The following is a 19,232-nucleotide window of genomic DNA, read 5'->3' on the forward strand; positions in this document are numbered from 1 at the left end:
AGGGAGCAGATGGGGGGGTGTGGGGTGCCCCATGGTGGTGAAAGTGGCAGTTGGGGTGTGTGGGGTGCCCCATGGCGGCATAGGGAGCAGACGGGGGGGTGTGGGGTGCCCCTTGGCGGCATAGGAAGCAGACGGGGGGTGCCCCATGGCGGCATAGGAAGCAGACGGGGGGGCTGTGGGGTGCCCCATGGCGGCATAGGGAGCAGACGGGGGGGTGTGGGGTGCCCCTTGGCGGCATAGGGAGCAGACGGGGGGGTGTGGGGTGCCCCTTGGCGGCATAGGGAGCAGACGGGGGGTGTGTGGGGTGCCCCATGGCGGCATAGGGAGCAGATGGAGGGGTGTGGGTGCCCCATGGCGGCATAGGGAGCAGACGGGGGGGTGTGGGGTGCCCCTTGGCGGCATAGGGAGCAGACGGGGGGGTGTGGGGTGCCCCTTGGCGGCATAGGGAGCAGACGGGAGGGTGTGTGGGGTGCCCCATGGCGGCATAGGGAGCAGATGGAGGGGTGTGGGTGCCCCATGGCGGCATAGGGAGCAGACGGGGGGGTGTGGGGTGCCCCTTGGCGGCATAGGGAGCAGATGGAGGGGTGTGGGTGCCCCATGGCGGCATAGGGAGCAGACGGGGGGGTGTGGGGTGCCCCATGGCGGCATAGGGAGCAGATGGAGGGGTGTGGGTGCCCCATGGCGGCATAGGGAGCAGATGGAGGGGTGTGGGTGCCCTATGGCGGCATAGGGAGCAGACGGGGGCGGTGTGGGGTGCCCCATGGCGGCATAGGGAGCAGATGGAGGGGTGTGGGTGCCCCATGGCGGCATAGGGAGCAGATGGAGGGGTGTGGGTGCCCCATGGCGGCATAGGGAGCAGACGGGGGGGTGTGGGGTGCCCCATGGCGGCATAGGGAGCAGACGGGGGGGTGTGGGGTGCCCCTTGGCGGCATAGGGAGCAGATGGAGGGGTGTGGGTGCCCCATGGCGGCATAGGGAGCAGACGGGGGGGTGTGGGGTGCCCCATGGCGGCATAGGGAGCAGATGGAGGGGTGTGGGTGCCCTATGGCGGCATAGGGAGCAGACGGGGGGGTGTGGGGTGCCCCATGGCGGCATAGGGAGCAGACGGGGGGGTGTGGGTGCCCCATGGCGGCATAGGGAGCAGACGGGGGGGTGTGGGGTGCCCCTTGGCGGCATAGGGAGCAGACGGGGGGGTGTGGGGTGCCCCATGGCGGCATAGGGAGCAGACGGGGGTGTGTGGGGTGCCCCATGGCGGCATAGGGAGCAGATGGAGGGGTGTGGGGTGCCCCATGGCGGCATAGGGAGCAGACGGGGGGGTGTGGGGTGCCCCATGGCGGCATAGGGAGCAGACGGGGGGGTGTGGGGTGCCCCATGGCGGCATAGGGAGCAGATGGAGGGGTGTGGGTGCCCCATGGCGGCATAGGGAGCAGACGGGGGGGTGTGGGGTGCCCCATGGCGGCATAGGGAGCAGACGGGGGGGGGGTGGGGTGCCCCATGGCGGCATAGGGAGCAGACGGGGGGTGGGTGCCCCATGGCGGCATAGGGAGCAGATGGAGGGGTGTGGGTGCCCCATGGCGGCATAGGGAGCAGACGGGGGGGTGTGGGGTGCCCCATGGCGGCATAGGGAGCAGACGGGGGGGTGTGGGGTGCCCCTTGGCGGCATAGGGAGCAGATGGAGGGGTGTGGGTGCCCCATGGCGGCATAGGGAGCAGACGGGGGGGTGTGGGGTGCCCCATGGCGGCATAGGGAGCAGATGGAGGGGTGTGGGTGCCCTATGGCGGCATAGGGAGCAGACGGGGGGGTGTGGGGTGCCCCATGGCGGCATAGGGAGCAGACGGGGGGGTGTGGGGTGCCCCTTGGCGGCATAGGGAGCAGACGGGGGGGTGTGGGGTGCCCCATGGCGGCATAGGGAGCAGACGGGGGGGTGTGGGGTGCCCCTTGGCGGCATAGGGAGCAGACGGGGGGGTGTGGGGTGCCCCATGGCGGCATAGGGAGCAGACGGGGGGGTGTGGGTGCCCCATGGCGGCATAGGGAGCAGACGGGGGGGTGTGGGGTGCCCCTTGGCGGCATAGGGAGCAGACGGGGGGGTGTGGGGTGCCCCATGGCGGCATAGGGAGCAGACGGGGGGGTGTGGGTGCCCCATGGCGGCATAGGGAGCAGACGGGGGGGTGTGGGGTGCCCCTTGTCGGCATAGGGAGCAGACGGGGGGGTGTGGGGTGCCCCTTGGCGGCATAGGGAGCAGACGGGGGGTGTGTGGGGTGCCCCATGGCGGCGAATGGGGCAGACGGGGGGTGGGACGGTGCCCATCGCCTGACGGCGGAGGGGCTGACGAGTTCGGTCACCGGGGCGGCGACGAGGGGTGCACGTAGGAGTGGCCCCACCAGGAACATACGTAGTTCTCCAGTGTGAACAGCCGCCTGCGGGGCTGGCTACACCAGGCACCCCTCAACTCCATTTTTCCTCTTAACGCAAACAAACACGAGAGGGGGGAGGGAAGAAAATGGGCGGGAAAATTTATATTTTTTCTATTGGCTACAAGAACCATCACTCATAAATCCCCGCCGTCCTCGAGCTGACTTCCTGCTACTATTGGCCAATGGCAACGTCATTCTCCAACTCCCCCCTCCCACGCCAAGCCCCCTCGGCCTCACTTCCCTCGCCCCTGCGTGCCGTGTGCAAAGGAAAAACAGCCGTTAAACGGGCCGCGGGGCGGGGCTAGCCAGCCGAGGAGACAAGAAGCGGTGTCGTGATTGGTCGAGGTGGTAGGTTCAAACTAGCATGGGATGCGCTGATTGGCTCAGAGCGGCCGCGGCAGGCCAGGCTCTCTCCTCGCGCTCAGGCGGTTTATTGTCTCGCGGCTCCTGAGGCGGCTCCAGCGCGGCGGAATCGGGACCGGTCCTCCCACAGCAGCGGCGGAACTATGGTGAGGCGCGGAGGGATGAGGCCGGTGGCCGCCGCGCAACGGGCGGGAAGTGCCCGTGCGCCAAAGGCGGCAGCGCTGGGGGCAGCCGAGCTCCCGGCCGCGGTGGGGCCGCAATCGCGCCGAGCCCCTCGCCAGGCGCGAACCCCTGTCCTTCCCGCCAGCGCGGTCCAGGCTGGTGGCGGCCCGGCTCCGGCTGTCAGGCGGGGAGCTCCCCAACGAGCAGGCCGGGCAGCTGATCGCGGGGAAAGTGTCGCTCGCGGCGGCACGACGGAGGCCGGAGACTTGCGGGGCTCCCCGAGCCTGGCAGGGACCTGCGGGGAGGAACGAACTGTGGGTCCCGTTTGTTTTCGCATCTTCCCCCCGGGGTCAGCGACTCCCGCTCGCTGGCCCGTCCCGCTCTCCTCGGACCTCCAGGCTCGAGAGGGAGCGTGCGGGGAAGAGGCGAACTTGCTCCTCGCGTACATGTCATGCCCTTGCGGAAACTGCTTTCTCCCGCTAGTGGCTTTGGAAGTTGGAACTCTTTCTGGATTGGGGTTCTGGGGGGAGGAGGGGGGGACGAACCATTTTTAACGGTCTTCTGCAGTCCAGCATCCTCTCGCTTTAAAGGAGAGCGAGGAGATAGTTGCAAGGGAATTCTGAGTTATGTTTTTGTCTAAGTTAATAAAACTCATAGGCCAGGGACCATGTCTCCACTGGATTGCACAAGCAGCGATGTTATTGCTCAGAGTTATTCAAATTTAACCTCTCGACATGAGTTGACACCAGCTCTATACTCCACTGATGCTCATCTGTCAAATTTTGCAGTTTAGTGATGGCTCTTAAAGCTATGACCTCATTAAGTAGTACAAGATCTGGAGGAATGAGCACGTGGGTGTGCGGGGAACACTGTTCTGCTGAGAACTTGTCACTTTGACTTATGGAAACTCTATATGTGAAATGGGGATAGTACCACCCTTAGGGTTTTGCACGCTTGTGGTAGGGATACCCAAACTTTGACACACAAGCAAATTGGGAACTTATAGATGCTCAAGGACTGCACATAGAGTGTATAGATTTATTTAAATAAAAATGGCACATGGCCATATTTCTGTCTGTCTCTTGAACTGATGTTTTGTTTAATTCATTGCACATTTCATTATTAATCAAAATAATCACAAGGCGCTATCTGCAAGCTGTATTTTACTGGCACTTTCCTTTTGGTTTGTATGTGGCCTGTCCTGATCCAAAGCAAAGGATTGTAATTGTAAGGGCTAAAGTAGGAGTGCTTTGTGGAGTTAAGAAATTGAATTTATCATAGAATCTTACACTCATAGATATCGTGTCGTTCTTGGCAAATTATGAACAAATTGTATTAAATGCTGCCCCAAATTAAGTGAAGCAATGCTATTATGTAATAAACAAGCAGTATTATAAGCACAATGTCAGGTTAAATGTAGCAGCACGTTCTAGGACTATCTTCCTGTATCACAATCGTAAGTAGAATACAGTGATTTACCTGACTCTAAATAGTTCATTCCCTGAGGTTACCAGAGTAGCATTTCCTAGAAAAGTGCTTATATTTATTTGCCTAGTACTTTACCTTGGACTTCATATGTAACATCAGTAGGATAAGAGCCTCATAGTGTCACAAGACACTAAAATATTTTTTGTACATCAAACTTCAACCATGGCAATGCCTAATTTTTTTTTTAATATTAGAACTAATATAAATGTTGAAAATTCTTTTAAACTGAACGCCTTTCTTGAATTGAAAGGGAAAACAAAACACTTTCTGTGTCTGCTGGAACAGCAACATCACTCAGCAAACATTGTTTCCAGAGTTGTGCTGAACAGTGATCCTGCCCAGAAAACGTATTAACATGTTTTATTTAATTTAAACAACTCCATTAAGCTATCAAGAAACATTTTAATTTCTAAATCCAAAAGGGAAAGTCGTTTCATTCTCCTGAATAGGAAAATATTAGCCCTCTTGATTTCCACCATCTAAGTACTTTAAATTATCCTAATGGACACTAAAACATATGAGAAGATTACTACTACCAAGTTGCTTTACAAGTCATTGCTCCTGGGCTGTGTAGGTATGGTAAAGACAAGGTTGGGGTGCAACCTATAATGTATAGGTTACTAAGCTAGGCCAAGTCCTGCTCAAGCATTTACTTATCTATGGCATATAATGGGATTATGCTTGTGAGGTACTTATTGCTGCTCTAGAAATTACTTTTTTTTTTTTAAATCTAAAGTCTCAATAGCCAGGAAAACTTGGAGCAGTCTTATAGTCATCTTGATTCTGCAGGCAGTGGAGTGATGGACGTGTGACTTTCACTGTGTAGACTCCAATCATGGTGAGCAAACTCAGCTACCAGGTTGTGTGTTCATCCTGATGTCTCCCTGGTTGTTCTGTATCCTCTGCACCACTATTGGCCATCCTCCTGAATCCTTGCTGTGCATTGGAACTCTGAGGCAGAGTAGAGTCCGTTTGTTTGCCCTTTGAGCTCCTTAAATGCAACTTCACTGATAAAACTAGATTTCTTAGACAAATCATTGTTCTTCTGATCAGAAACCACAAGATCTGAGTGGAAATACTATGTCTGAAATCGTGTAATGTTCTCAGTTTTATTCCTTAAAACTATTGGCTGTATTGAACTTCTGCAATGTTTCAACCCTCTCCTGCCAACTCGTATCCATTCCAAATCATGTGTGCAGTTTAACCACTTATGGTGAATAGACTAAATCTTGAAGATAAAGAAGCCAATTGAACGAATCTCTCTGGATGCTACCCGCAGAGGGAAATCTTATGGGACTTAACATAGAGGCCATGCAAAGTGTAGCCTGGGTTTGATGGATGGAGGAGTCTTAATTATACCCTAAACAATGTTGGATGGCCTGGGAAGGATTCAGATTGACCTAGGGGATTTTTTGACAAGAGTTGGTTTTACATGTCAGATATAGTAGAGGCTAATGAATAGACAGAGACCTGTCATCTTGATAATTTTATGAAAACTAGAACAGAGGTTGGGCTTCTCTACCAGAAAGCATCAGAAATTGATTTTAAACAGCTTCAAAATATTAGCTAAGTTGACTTGGAAATAAACTTTGAAATTTTGATTTCTGGTTCTCTCTAATGTATTACTTGATATTAAAGCAAAAACATACCCCCTTCACAGGCATGTAAATGCCAAATCTGACAGTAAACTGTTTTGAAAGTATTGTAATTTGGGTAGCTAATTTAAGCAATTTATATGCAATGGCCTTTTTCTTTAAGGGATAGAAATGAGTGTTTTGGAACAAAGCCTCCTTCTAGTCATACTTCTGGCAAAAAATGACTAAAGTCAGGATTAGAGAGCAGTGACCCTCTGAAAACATTACTGATTTTTATGTATATGTTTGCCCTCTTCTGCAGTAAAACATGTCAGGAATATGCTACAAACCTTTGCTGGCACAGTTATGTTGGTCAGGGATGTGAAAAGTTATGAACTCTCACTGATGTAGGATATTTTGCCAGACCAAGCTATCCTAAATGTAGTAATGGCCAAATAGCACTTTTGCTGGCGTAACTTATTTTGCTCTTACGGGTCGGGACTGGAATAAGTTGTACAGACAAAAGACTATTGCAGTTTTTCCAGTATAAGCTAAAGGATCACACAAGGAAGACCAGGTCATTGCGGCAAAGCTAAATACATTCTTTGCGATGGGCTTCACAACAGAGGATACCATACCTGACCCATTCTTTTTAGGTGTCACTTTTGAGGAACTGTTTCAGACTGAGCTGTCAATAGAAGAGGTTTTGGAAGAAATTAATTCATTAAATAAGTCTCCAGAATAAGTGGTATTCACACCAAGAGTTTTGATGGAATTTGGATATGAAATTGCAAGACTACTACTTGTTTGTGTAACCTATCGCTTAAATCAGCCTTTGTACCAGTTACTGGAGGGCTACTTAGTATAATGCTGGTTTTTCTTTTTTAAACAACCTCCAGAAGCAATCCTGGCGATAACTGGCTGGTAAGCCTAACTTCAGTACTAGGCCAATTGGTTGAAACTGTAGTGAAAAACAGAATGGTCAGATATGTATTTTGGGGGAAGAGTCTGTTTTGTTTTGGGGTTTTTTTGGCGGGAGGTGGGGCAAGAGAAATCATACCTAACCAATCTGTTAAAATTCTTTGAGTGTGTCAGCAAGTATATGGACAAGAGTATCCAGCAGATATAGTGTAGTTGGACTTTCGGAAAGCCTTTAACATGTCCCTCACCAAAGGTTCTTAAGCAAATTAAGAAGTCCTAGAATAAGAAGGAAGGTCTTCTCATGGATCTGGTTAAAACAAAGGATAGAACTAAATCAATGGTGGGCAACCTGTGGCCTGCAAGTCATTTTGTTTGCCATTGCCCTATGCACAGGGTTGCCAGATTCCGCTGGCTTCCATCCGCATAGGGTTTTTTCCTACTGGTATTACTAATTACGCACATGTGAGGTGTATGCTGATTGCACACAATGTTGACTGTGGGAGCCATGTGCGCCCTCTGTATCCCATCAACACACTGCTACAATTCAGTTGGCAAACCTCACAAATTTTAGGTATGCACGCACTTAGCAAAACTAATCTATCCTGGGAGACAGTTTTGCTTGCAACAGTCCATTGAGAGGAAAGGCCACTCATATGGCCCATTCTCTAGGCTAGGTTGCCCAGCGGTGGACTACATGATCTGTTTGGGTAGAAGTAAATAGCAAGGTCTCACAAAGTTCCGTACTGGGACAAACACGATTCATCATATACATAAATTGTCTGAAAAAGAGGTAGGCAAAGTTTGCAGAAGATACAGAAATACTTAAGATAGTGAAGTCTAAAATTGACTACGAAGAATTACAAAAGGATCTCACAAAAAGGGGTTAACTGGGCAACAAAACAGCAATGAAAACTTTATGCTGATAAATGCTAAATGATGGACATTGTATGTAAACGTGGGATGTTTTCCCAAAGTGATGGAGTCTAAATTCGCTTAAATTACCTTTTTCAAAAAAGGAGCATTACAACTGGATAAGGTACAGAGAAGGACAACAAAATAAGTAGGGGCATGGAATAGTACCTATATGAGGAGAGTTTAAAAAAAATTGGGACTGGTCAGCTTGGAAAAAGGGACTATTAAGGGAAGCGAGATCAAAGTCTCTCTAAAATAGGGATGTGACTGGCACCTGGCTGGAGAAGTCATCTGTGGCATAGTGCAACAGACCCTCCTGAGCACTGCTCCTGGTCAGGCCTGCTACCAGTACAGGAGCCAAGCCCTGCAGTTAACTTTTGATCAGTTACACAGTTAATTTTTTAAACATTTTTAACATCCCTACTATAAAATCTTGAGTGGCGTGGAGAGGGTAAATAGGGAAGTGGTGTTCTTATGTGAAAGGGTAAACTAGATGTCACCCTATTAATTACATTAATGGGCAGCAATTAAACATAAGGAAGTACTTCATACAAAGCACAATCAAACTGGGCAACTCTTTGCCAGAGGATGTGAAGGCCAAAAGTATAAATAAGTTCATGGAGGATAGGTCCGTCAATGTGTATTAGCCAAAATAGTCAGGATGCACCCCCATGCTGTCTCTCTAAACCAGTGACAGCCAGAAGCTGGGATTGGACTCGATAATTGCCTTGTGATGCTCTGGCACTGACCATTGTCAGAAGACAGGTTACTGGGCTTGATGGCCCATTAATAAAATATATGGAGATATACCTATCTCATAGAACTGGAAGGGACCTTGAGAGGTCAAGTGCAGTCCCCTGCCCTTACGGCAGGCCCAAGCACCATCCCTGACATATTTGCCCCAGATCCCTAAATAGCCCCCTCAAGGATTAAGCTCACAACCCTGGGTTGAACAGGCCAATGCTCAAAGCACTGAGCTATCCCTCCAGGGGTTTGACCCAGTGTGATTGCCTAGTGTCCATCTTAAGAGAAGAACATACGTCTACACAGCAGGGCTAACATCAAATTAAGATATGCAGCTTCAGCTACGTCAATTGCGTAGCTTGTTGAAATAGCTTAATTCAGCTTTTGACACTGTCTACACAGCAGGAAGTTGAAGGAAGAACACTCTTCCGTCAATTTCCCTTGCTCCTTGTGGAATGCGGGTTACTTTGAGGTTGGAGTAAGAAGTCCTCCAGCTCAACATTATTTTGAAATAACTGTTGGTAGTGTAGACGCGCTCTCTTATTTCAGAATAACGTCAGTTATTCTAAAATAACTCTGCTGTGTAGATGTACCATAGGAGCGCTTTGGTGGTATAGCTATATTGCCAAAATGCTGGTAGCATAGACGTGGCATAACATACAGAGCAAATGCATGGTAACAGTGGCTTAAATGAGACTCCAAACACAGCTTCTCTTCTTAACCTTTTCCATCTCTAAACTAGTTTAACCAGACTACCACTCTAACATTTGGATCAGGTACAGTATATACCGTGTTTTACCGCATATAACCTGTGGGTTATACAAAGTTTTACAAACCCCACAACCCACCTGCAGGGTATACAAGTTTATTTTTACTTGCCTGCGTGGTACTCTGCGTTCCTTCCACCCGGAGGAGGGTGGGTTGTGCCTGGCTGCAGCTGCGTGGAACCTGGCCACAAGTGTGGCTCCCCTCCTGCAGGCCGACCAGCTCGCCTGCGCTGCACTCTCCATTCCTCCCCTCCCGGAGTCTGTGGCTGGTATGTACAATTACCAGGTACCTTAAAGTAGTGTGTATATAACCTGTGGGCTATACATGTGTGCGGGTTATCTAAGACTTTTTTTTACACCTTCAGGAAAAACCACAGGTTTTGCACAGGTGCGGGTTATACACGAGTGTGGGTTATATATGCTAATTTATGGTAAATGTTAAACTACCAAATTACTGTAGACAGGTGTGAAGACTTTGCACTTGCTTAAACAGTGGTCTTTTTTGCATATTAATCACCAAAATTAGTATGTATGCTTTACTTAAGGCATTGTGTTAATCATGTTCTGTGTCCAAGAGATCTCACTTGAGAAGGATACCTTTCTTTACAGGTTAGAGAGGATTGTCCAACCAGTTAGAATACTTGCTCAGGTCTCTGAAAACTGTGGTTTGGTTCCCAGCTCTACCAGAGGTGTCCTGTTTGACTTCTATTAGTCACTTAGTGACACTCTTCTCCCCCCCCCCCCCCCCCCGAGATCAGTGCTCCACTACCTCATAAGTACATTAAAGATTGTGAGGTTCACAGATTTTAATAATTGGGCCATGTGAATACCCAAGCTACTTAGATAACTACAAGTTTAAAAAAAACCAAACCTCTACATTTGTCTGTTCTAGTCACTTTTTGCTATTTTCCTTGTATAGTTCTTTTCCCACCTTTTATGTAGGTGTTGATCTTTGCTGTTGCTGTGTGTGTGCTAAAATATTTGTAACAATAAAAAGTGAGTGGGTGACTTCTATTGAAGAAATTGTTAGATTTCAAGTTAATGACCCTTTAACATAGTCTGCATAGACATTAGTATTTTAAACTTCTAACCTCTATCTTGATCAGGGAGTGTGCTTTCCTCTATAGAAATGGAATGTTGAATGGAAAAAAATCCTATCTTTCGTACTCCCTGTGTATTCCTTAGTCCTTTTTGACAAGTAGCCTAACCATACCCTTCAAGCTATACTGTGAAGTGGAGGGTGTTCTGCTCTGAGTGCCATTTTCAAACTGCTACTGTTACAGAATGCGGTAATGTTTAAGAACATAAGAAAGGCCACACTGGGTCAGACCAAAAGTCCATCTAGCCCAGTGCCCTGTCTTCCAACAGCGGCCAATACCAGATGCCCCAGAGGGAGTGAACAAAACAGGGAATCATCAAGTGATCCCTCTTCTGTCATCCATTTCCAGCTCCTGACAAATAGAGGCTAGGGACACCATTCCTATTCTTCTGGCTAATAAGTATTGATGGACCTAACCTCCATGAATTTATCTAGTTCTCTTTTGAGCCCTGTTAAAATCCTGGTCTTCACAACATTCTCTGGCAAGGAGTTCCACGGGTTGACACTGTGCTTCATGAAGAAAAACTTCCTTTTGTTTTAAACCTGCTACCTATTAAGTTTATTTGGTGACCCTTAGTTCTTACGTTATGGGAGCAAGTAAATAACTTTTCCTTGTTTCATGATGTCCCTTTTCGCTAATGTATTATGAAGCCGTTTCCACACTGTGATAATATGGTACAGTGCCATTCTGGACTAATTGCAATCTTCCCAGTTTTAGTGTACCTTAATATTTTTTAATGTGTTGGCGCTAACCAGCCAAAAACTTAGTTAAGAGCTGAAGATGGGACCAGATAAAATGTTTCCTGACTAGGGATGTAAAACCCCATTTAAATCAGTTAAGTGGCCCCTGCCCACGGCAGGCTGCTTGGGCCTGGCTAGCCCTGCTGGGCCACTGGTTAACTGGTAAGCATCGCCCAATAAGGGCGATGCTTACCAGATAACCACTGACATCCCTATTGCTGACTCCACAATTACTTCCATTGCCATTTGAGTAGGTGAACTGAAACCTGCATATTCATTGCTTTCCGAAAGAGTCAGGAATAGCAAAACTTTCAGCACAATAACTGATGATGTATTTGTCTCAAAGTACTTAGAATAAAGGAGGTAAATATTATCTCCTATTCACAGATGGCAAAACTCCAGGCATAGAAGTGAAGTGACTTGCCAGGAGGCCTAGTCCAGTTCTCTAGCCAGGAGGCCACACTACACTGTATCTTCATTACACATGAATCTGGTTCCCAGCATTGGCAAAAGAAAGCATCATTATAATGGTGTTGGATGACTTCGGAAAGAGGGTAACATCTGGCTACATGTGGTGTGTTCAGGGATGGGAGATGCATCTTCTCTCAAATGGGTATTTATTCATTGCTGAACGGTGTGTTTCTAATGGGATCCTGCAGAGGCCAGTGCTTGGCCCTATGCTATGGACATTTTATTAATGACATAGAAGAGAACCTAAAATCATTCCTGATAAAGCTTGCAGACGACCCAGGTTGGGAAAGTGATAAACAATGCAAAAACCAAGCAATCCAGTTGCTTTTTGCAGAAAAGTGTCCGTGCCAATCTAGACGCGGTTTTGCGTAAGAATGGCGAAAATGGTGTTCGGGGCTATCTAGACGCTCTTTTCCACAAATGCTTTTAACGGAAAAACTTTTCCGTTAAAAGCATTTGCGGAAAATCATGCCAGTCTAGACACAGCCCTTGGGTAACTAAACAGGGGAATCTCAAGGAGAAGAGAAGAGGTTATTTAATCTCTTTATTTGGTATTGATGTGACTGTTGCTGGTATATTTTATTGGGTATTAATGTGCACAATTCAAGAGGGTAAGTGGGAGAGGGGTCAGAAAATAGCCATGAGAATGATTAAAGGATTAGAAAATATGCTTCACAGTGATGGACTCAAGGAGCTCAATCTTCTTAATTGAGCAAAGAGAAGGTTAGAGGGTAACTTGATTTAGTCTGTGAGTACCTAGATGGGGAACAAATATGTGATAACAGGTTCTTCGGTGTCACAGAGAAAGAACTAATGCAATCTAATGGCTGGAAGTTGAAGCCAGACAAATACGGACTGGAAATAAGGCCTACATTTGTAACAGAGCAGTTACTCATTGGAATAACTTACCAAGCGTTGTGATGGATTGTCACAGACTAGTTTTAAAACAAGATTGGATGCTTTCTGAAATATCTGCCTTAAGAATCTGAAGAAGTTTGTAAGGAGATGATTACAGTGATCCTGTGTAGTCCTGGAATCTGCCAGTTTTCATCCTCTCTCTAGCTCAGGGATACTTAACTTTGGAAGCCACAATGATACTCTCAGCACATGCCAAGGCAAGGGTCTCAACTTAAGTGTGGTTGCATGTACATGCAAAAATATATATGGAAATAGCTTCTTTCACACTGACTGACATGAATACAAAGATTAGGGCAAGACTACACAACATGCAGGCCCCATTTAAGTCAGTTCTGCTGATATTAATAAAATACAATATTTACCCAATTTCCACTCATATGACAGCACTTTTAATGAGCAATGACAGTCCAGGAATTTAACTACTAAAACGCATCTCAACAGAAAACCATTGTATTGACTCGCCATTATGGAGCATGTTCCCAGTAGAGGCCATGTTCAAAGGATCCCACCTGTGGGCCATGTGTTGAGCCCTGTGTAAACCCAAACCACACCATGGGCTGCAAGCGGGCTGTGGGCCACGTGTTGAGTAGGCCTGCTCTAGCTTCTACACCTGGGGTAGTTTATCAACATTATTGCATGGTGAGCCTTGCAGTTTGCTATAACAAAAACTGAAGGGGGTAGGGGTTGGTCCCTAGATTTCTTGGGATTATCAGATAAGTTAACTTATTCAGCCAAATAAACTAGTTCAGGTAAGAATATTCATTAGGTGATCAGTAAATTCACTGTGGAAAATTACAACTGCAATAGAATTGTTTAACATTCTGATCTGCTAACAAACTTTTCAGCATAAGTACTGACTTTTTAAAAATAGCATGGTCGTGCTCTTAAATTTTTCTGGCTTTAGCATAAAGCAGTCATGTGATCTTACAAAAACTGACATAAAAGGAATAGATGTGGGTGGTTTTGGTTGAAAAATATTTACATAAGCTGTAAACACCTGCAAACTTGGGAAGTTAGGTGCAACTAAACAGTCAAGCCCCCATGTTCATGTGCACAATTTTAATAGAGAACTCTGGATACAAACATTCCTCAAGTAAGAGATGTTGCTTAATCTTTTTGGGGATAAATTTTCCAAGTTTGAGCAGAAGAGGTAAGACTCTTGGATTCTTAACTGTGGTGGTGAAGATGGTGATGCAGTGCAGGTTTTTGTCTGTGCATGGGCTTGTTTTATTAATTCTAATATTGCTCTCTTGTTCAGGCTGGAGGCAAGGCTGGCAAGGACAGTGGAAAGGCCAAGGCCAAGGCAGTGTCTCGCTCACAAAGAGCAGGGCTTCAGGTAAAGTGGTGCGAAATCCTGTATTACTTTGTTTTGCCTTAGAATGTACAATGTGAATACAATAATTATCTGTTAAATAAAACTTACATTTTTGTGGAGCAGGTTTTAGCAGAGGGGTAGAAATATGCTTCTAGTTTGACTGTGAAATTTTGCATGGCTACTTATAACTGCAAAATCAAATGCCGTGGTTTCTTCTGACTCCTCTAGCCAGGCTTTTTCCTGCTACTCTGACTTTCTAACATGAATTAAACTTTACAATAGTGGTGTCCAGTGCGCTAGCTATTAGCTACGTGTGGCTTTTTGGCCGGTTGAGTGTGACTAGTTCAATACAACAGTAGCCATTTTTGTGTATATCACAATTTTTAACTAAATATAATTGATTGATTCAACTTCTTTCTTTGCCCCCATGTTTTACTGATTTCAAAAACAATTCTTGTCTATCATTAATGTTTGTTACTTACCTGTCTTATCGGGTGGTTGTGGGGATTAACTTGTATATTTTCAGGGGACTTTGAAAATGCAACACTATATAGAAGTACACTCCATCTGCTGTTCCTATGCTTACATAGTACCATTGGAAAATGTTTGGTCAACGGGGAACACAACTGTAAAATGTCATTTTCTGTAGAGTGAGTGCCCGCAGTTCTAGCAATAGTCAATGAACACTCCTCTGTTGTATGGCTTATGTCTCGGTAAATTTGTACTCCATTTACATGTCTTATACCAGATTGTTTACAGACCTTAACATTAGGCAGGAATGTAGTACTGTACCATAGATGTGGATCTCGAATGCTAACAAGTGTTTTTTACTGCAGTTCCCAGTGGGTCGTATCCACAGACACTTGAAGACTCGCACTACGAGTCATGGGCGAGTTGGTGCTACTGCTGCCGTGTACAGTGCTGCAATTCTTGAGTATCTCACTGCTGAGGTAGGTTTGAAGTACCTGCTGACAAACCCACAGAGTACCTGACAAAGTAAGGGCTAGGAAGTAGCCTTGTTTTTGTGTAGTCCTTCATATCTCATGTGGTTGTGTTTCCAAAGCCATGGAGAACAGATGTTTAGTCAGCTAGACAGAAAGATTGGAGATGTGTCTAATATCAGGCAAATATAATTGCAATAAATTAAATATGTTCCTTGTAGCTCTGAATAGCTACTCAAACAAATGTATTGAAGATAAGTGAGATGCAAATATTGAACGCTTTGGACCCCGAACTGTAGCATTGTTTGAATACCAAAAGAAAGATGCTTTTAACTATTTGCTATAAATGTGATAGGGATAATCATCCCCAGGATTATGTTTTTCAGAGCACACAGCATTTAGACCTGCAGTGTTAGGACCCTTTTAAATAAGTAGCAGAAAACAGTTTCTCTCTCAAATAGTTTTCCAATGTGGTAGAAACTAAGCAGCAAGTTTATATTACTGCCGTGTGTGTGTGTGTGTTTAATTTTTTAATTTTTATTTTTATTTTAAACACCTCCAGTTGGTTAAGCTGAATGGTATCTAATGCACTATTCTGTAGATGTAAAGAGCTAAGGCAATTAAAAAATGAGGGAATCTCAAGTAGGAGTAAAGGATCCTGTGTTTGCCACTGTTATTGGGAATACTGTGTCCAGGTTTGATTTCCACAGTTGAGACAATTAGAGAGGGTTCAGATAATGCCACTGATGTTTATTAAACATGCTTACAGTGACACATGTAAGGAGCTCCAATTATTTAGTTTATTAGAGAGAAGATAAAGGGTTGAATTAATTGCAGCTTATAAATTTTTACTTGGGGGAACAAATGCTTAATAATGGGATGCTCAAGTCTGGAGAACAATACAATCCAATAGCTGGAAATTGAAGCTAGAGCAATTCAGATTGGAATAAGGTGTACAATTTTAAGTGACAGTAATTAACCATTGGAACAACTCTGCAATACTTGTGGTGGGTTCCCCCTCACAAATCATGTTAAAATCAAGGTTGGATGTTTTTTCTACAAGATCTGTTTTAGAGAGTTTCCCCACAATAATTTCTAGCCATACAGGAGAGGAGATCAGTTTGCATAATCACATCGGTCCCTTTTGACCTTGGAATCAGTGAATGGATAAAGAAAGTAGCTAGAGAGCTAGCTTAGGACTTGGGAGACATGGGTCTGCCCCAAACTCCCATTGTTACACTAACCAAACTGATTAAGGTATCTGTGCCTCAGTTTCCCATCTGCAAAATAGGGATAGTAGCACTGTGAAGATAAATATATTACAGTTTGAGGCAATTGCATACTGTGGGAATGTGTAGCATATAAGTACTTCAGAGATAGTTGTTCATGATGACACATTCCCACTGAAAAAACATTTTGCTTTTTGTAAACGTTGACAGGTCTAACTCTTACTAATTTTGTCAGGTGCTGGAGTTGGCAGGTAATGCTTCCAAGGATCTCAAAGTAAAGCGTATCACTCCTCGTCACTTGCAGCTTGCTATTCGTGGGGATGAAGAGTTGGATTCTCTCATTAAAGCGACCATTGCTGGTGGAGGTATGTCTAGTTGGGCTTCTTAACTGGGTTCGTTATAGAAGTGGAGAGTCAGTAGTAAGGAAAATGATGGATAATAAGTTAACTTCACTTGAATTTCTTCCGTCACACTATTTCACAGTGGACACAAATCAATTTTGGCCATATTTGTATCTATATTGGTATCTAAAACATAGCTATTGTGATTTGGCAGTCTCAGAGAAAGATGAGCTACTGAATTACTCTTCAGCTTGTAGTGCATATTCTGTGGATTGTCCATTCAGTGCCTTCCATGAGCATTACACTTAAAATAATTGTAAGTTGAGGGAAATTGGGATTTGTTACACTTTTGTGAAAGCTCCTGGGATTGCAGCTTTTCTGTCCAGCCTCCATCTTTTTAACCTTGACTAGAACTTTCCTTACAGCAAGGACTGGGCTGTGTGAGGTAGTCTAGATAGGAAGAGGACTAAGCTTCACAAGAGTGCTCTTTGAAGATCGTGTAAATGATATTGGGTTAGAGATTGTAATTCTATATTGGACAAAATAACCTACAGTAACTTGTGAGATTTATATGAATGGGCCTGTTAATTCTCCTGTTGTTGCATCTGTGCCTCTGTACTTTCCTTATGTGGTGCTGCTGTTGGGATAAGCCTGGTAAACTCTGCAGAAGTGATATAGGCCTTGTTTACTCTTGTGGCTTGCAGGGTACACGTAGCTATGTGCTTCAGTGAAAAGCAAACTAGTTACATGCAGCAAAAGGCTCTGCTTGGGACTCTCTGGTAGTAGGGAACTTGCTAGACCCTTTTCTTGTTGCTTGAACTTCTTACTGCAGTGGGGAAAAGCTCCTGCAGCAGGACGGTATGCAGGGAGCGTGGCAGTGTAGCTATGGGAAGCGCTGCATGCGCGCACAGAGCTGTGTTGGGCTCATACTGGCGGGTTCTTGCACTTCTGTACTTGCCTAAGCAAAGCCTCCCCATCTACACTGCTGTCAAACCTGTGCTAGCCGTCTGCTCAACACACTGCGCTAGCTGCAGACGTAGCCGTGGTCAGCCTTAGTACTCACAGGTCAATTGAGCTGGTCTATGTACCCTTACAACTTCCATTTTAGCTTTACAGCTTAGAAATGGGCTGTTGAGACAGTAAACCTGTTAAAATGACAAAGGAGGTTCCATTGTGGTGGGATGAAATTATGGCTGGAGAATGGGCAAAGAACAAGAAAAGGTGTAAGTTTATGCAGATCATGCAAAACTTTCTGGCTATTCAGATAAAGAACAAACCTTTGAATTGACAGAAAGTAACCTGCTGAGAAATATTTGTTGTGCTACTATTCTAATCCATTGTTCTCTTTGCAGGTGTAATCCCTCACATCCATAAGTCTCTGATTGGAAAGAAGGGACAGCAGAAAACTGCATAGAGAGGAGTTTTAACCAGCCCTCTTCCTCCCTGTCATTGTACTGTAACTGGGACAGAAGAAATATGGGGATATGTGGAATTTTTTAAGAAATAGTTAAATGGAAGAGCATAGACAATTGACTGTAGACATGAGAAAACATTTGTATGTTCTTTAGATTCAAAGTTTGACAAAAAGTATCTTGTCATGTGGCAGCAATTCGTGTGTTGATTGGCTAGGTTTCTCCCGTGTGTTTTATACAAAAATGGAACTGATAAACCATTTTTTACAAAATTTGCTCTCTTGTGGTATTCAGGTGAAAAAAATCATGCAACAGAGACCTCACTTTTTTCTGTGAAACTGGCTCCCTCAGCAAAAGCTGTTTTCCTCTTTAGATAAGCCACATTCATGATGACTACACTTTGATGGTTTGTAATATAACCTGTTGATTGGGATGGGCAATGCTGGTAGTAAAGGGATAAACTCTTTAACTTACTAAAAGTAATTAAAAATCATTTTCTCACTTACCTGCCAAAATCTGAATTCAGGGTTCCGGTTGCTTTGTGAGAGAGGACACCGCTAGTATCTAAAGGGAGAAAGTGTTGAACTTTGTGTTTCTGATAGTAGCTCTTCTATCACAGGTAAATGGAGGGGCTCACCTCAACAGGTAGTGTGTAATTTGCATTTTTAAATGTACCTGTTGTCACTAGTAAGGATCACAGATACATTTTCTATTCATGTAAAACATGTGGTATGTCTATGGATAACATAATGCCCTAGAGATCTGTGGTGATTAACTATTCATATGTTTTTTTTAAAAAAATCTTTTTTTCCAACCACGGAGAACCACCAGCATTATGGTAATGGTGAGTCTGCCCTGGCTCCCAAGTGATTTCTGCTGTCAGAATGGCATGAGTGCAGTGGCAGCATTGCAAGCTACTTTCTAGTCAGTTACGTGCATCACTTCCCTTCTAACCCTCAAAGCTGTGTCTTCTGTTGGCTGACACTGCCACTACAGACAAGCCCAAGGTTAAACACCTGTAGTTCTCTGGCAAGGCGATGGGAGTGAGAGATGCTCAGCATCTTTGAAGTAAGTGATAGTTCAAGTGCTCAACTCAACTTTGGCTAAATACTAGATTCAACCTAGGTCTGCTAAGAACAATATAAGGCACTTCACCTGCAATCTTTACTTCTGGTAAGAGTACAGTAGTTCAGAAACATTTCAGTCAACAGATGTTTCTGGTTAGGGAAACTTTTTTTAAAGATGCTGTTCAAACAGCAAGTACCATTTTTCCTTAAAACAGTTTCCAGGCAAATGCCGAATGGGGCTGAAATCTGTTGCTGCTGCCTTCTGTTCAGAGATTAAATGATAACATTTGTTTGGTTTAAACTGTCATTTAAGTATTTTCTAATTTCCACCCTCTTATGGTTGCTAAAAAGAAT

The 19,232-nt window shown here is 45.4% G+C and overlaps 1 protein-coding gene across 1 annotated transcript; it reads left to right on the forward strand.

Moving 5' to 3' along the window:
* Positions 1–2,499: 2,499 nt before the first annotated feature.
* On the forward strand, positions 2,500–18,083 carry LOC102463597 (uncharacterized). Its single transcript, XM_014579264.4, is given in 5 exon segments — positions 2,500–2,922; positions 13,832–13,909; positions 14,725–14,838; positions 16,294–16,423; positions 17,752–18,083. Coding segments are annotated over 5 exon segments (807 nt in total). The 3' UTR covers positions 17,814–18,083.
* Positions 18,084–19,232: the final 1,149 nt, after the last annotated feature.

Source organism: Pelodiscus sinensis, chromosome 28, assembly GCF_052426305.1.
Source record: "Pelodiscus sinensis isolate ZL-2025 chromosome 28, ASM5242630v1, whole genome shotgun sequence".
Lineage (NCBI taxonomy): Eukaryota > Metazoa > Chordata > Testudines > Trionychidae > Pelodiscus > Pelodiscus sinensis.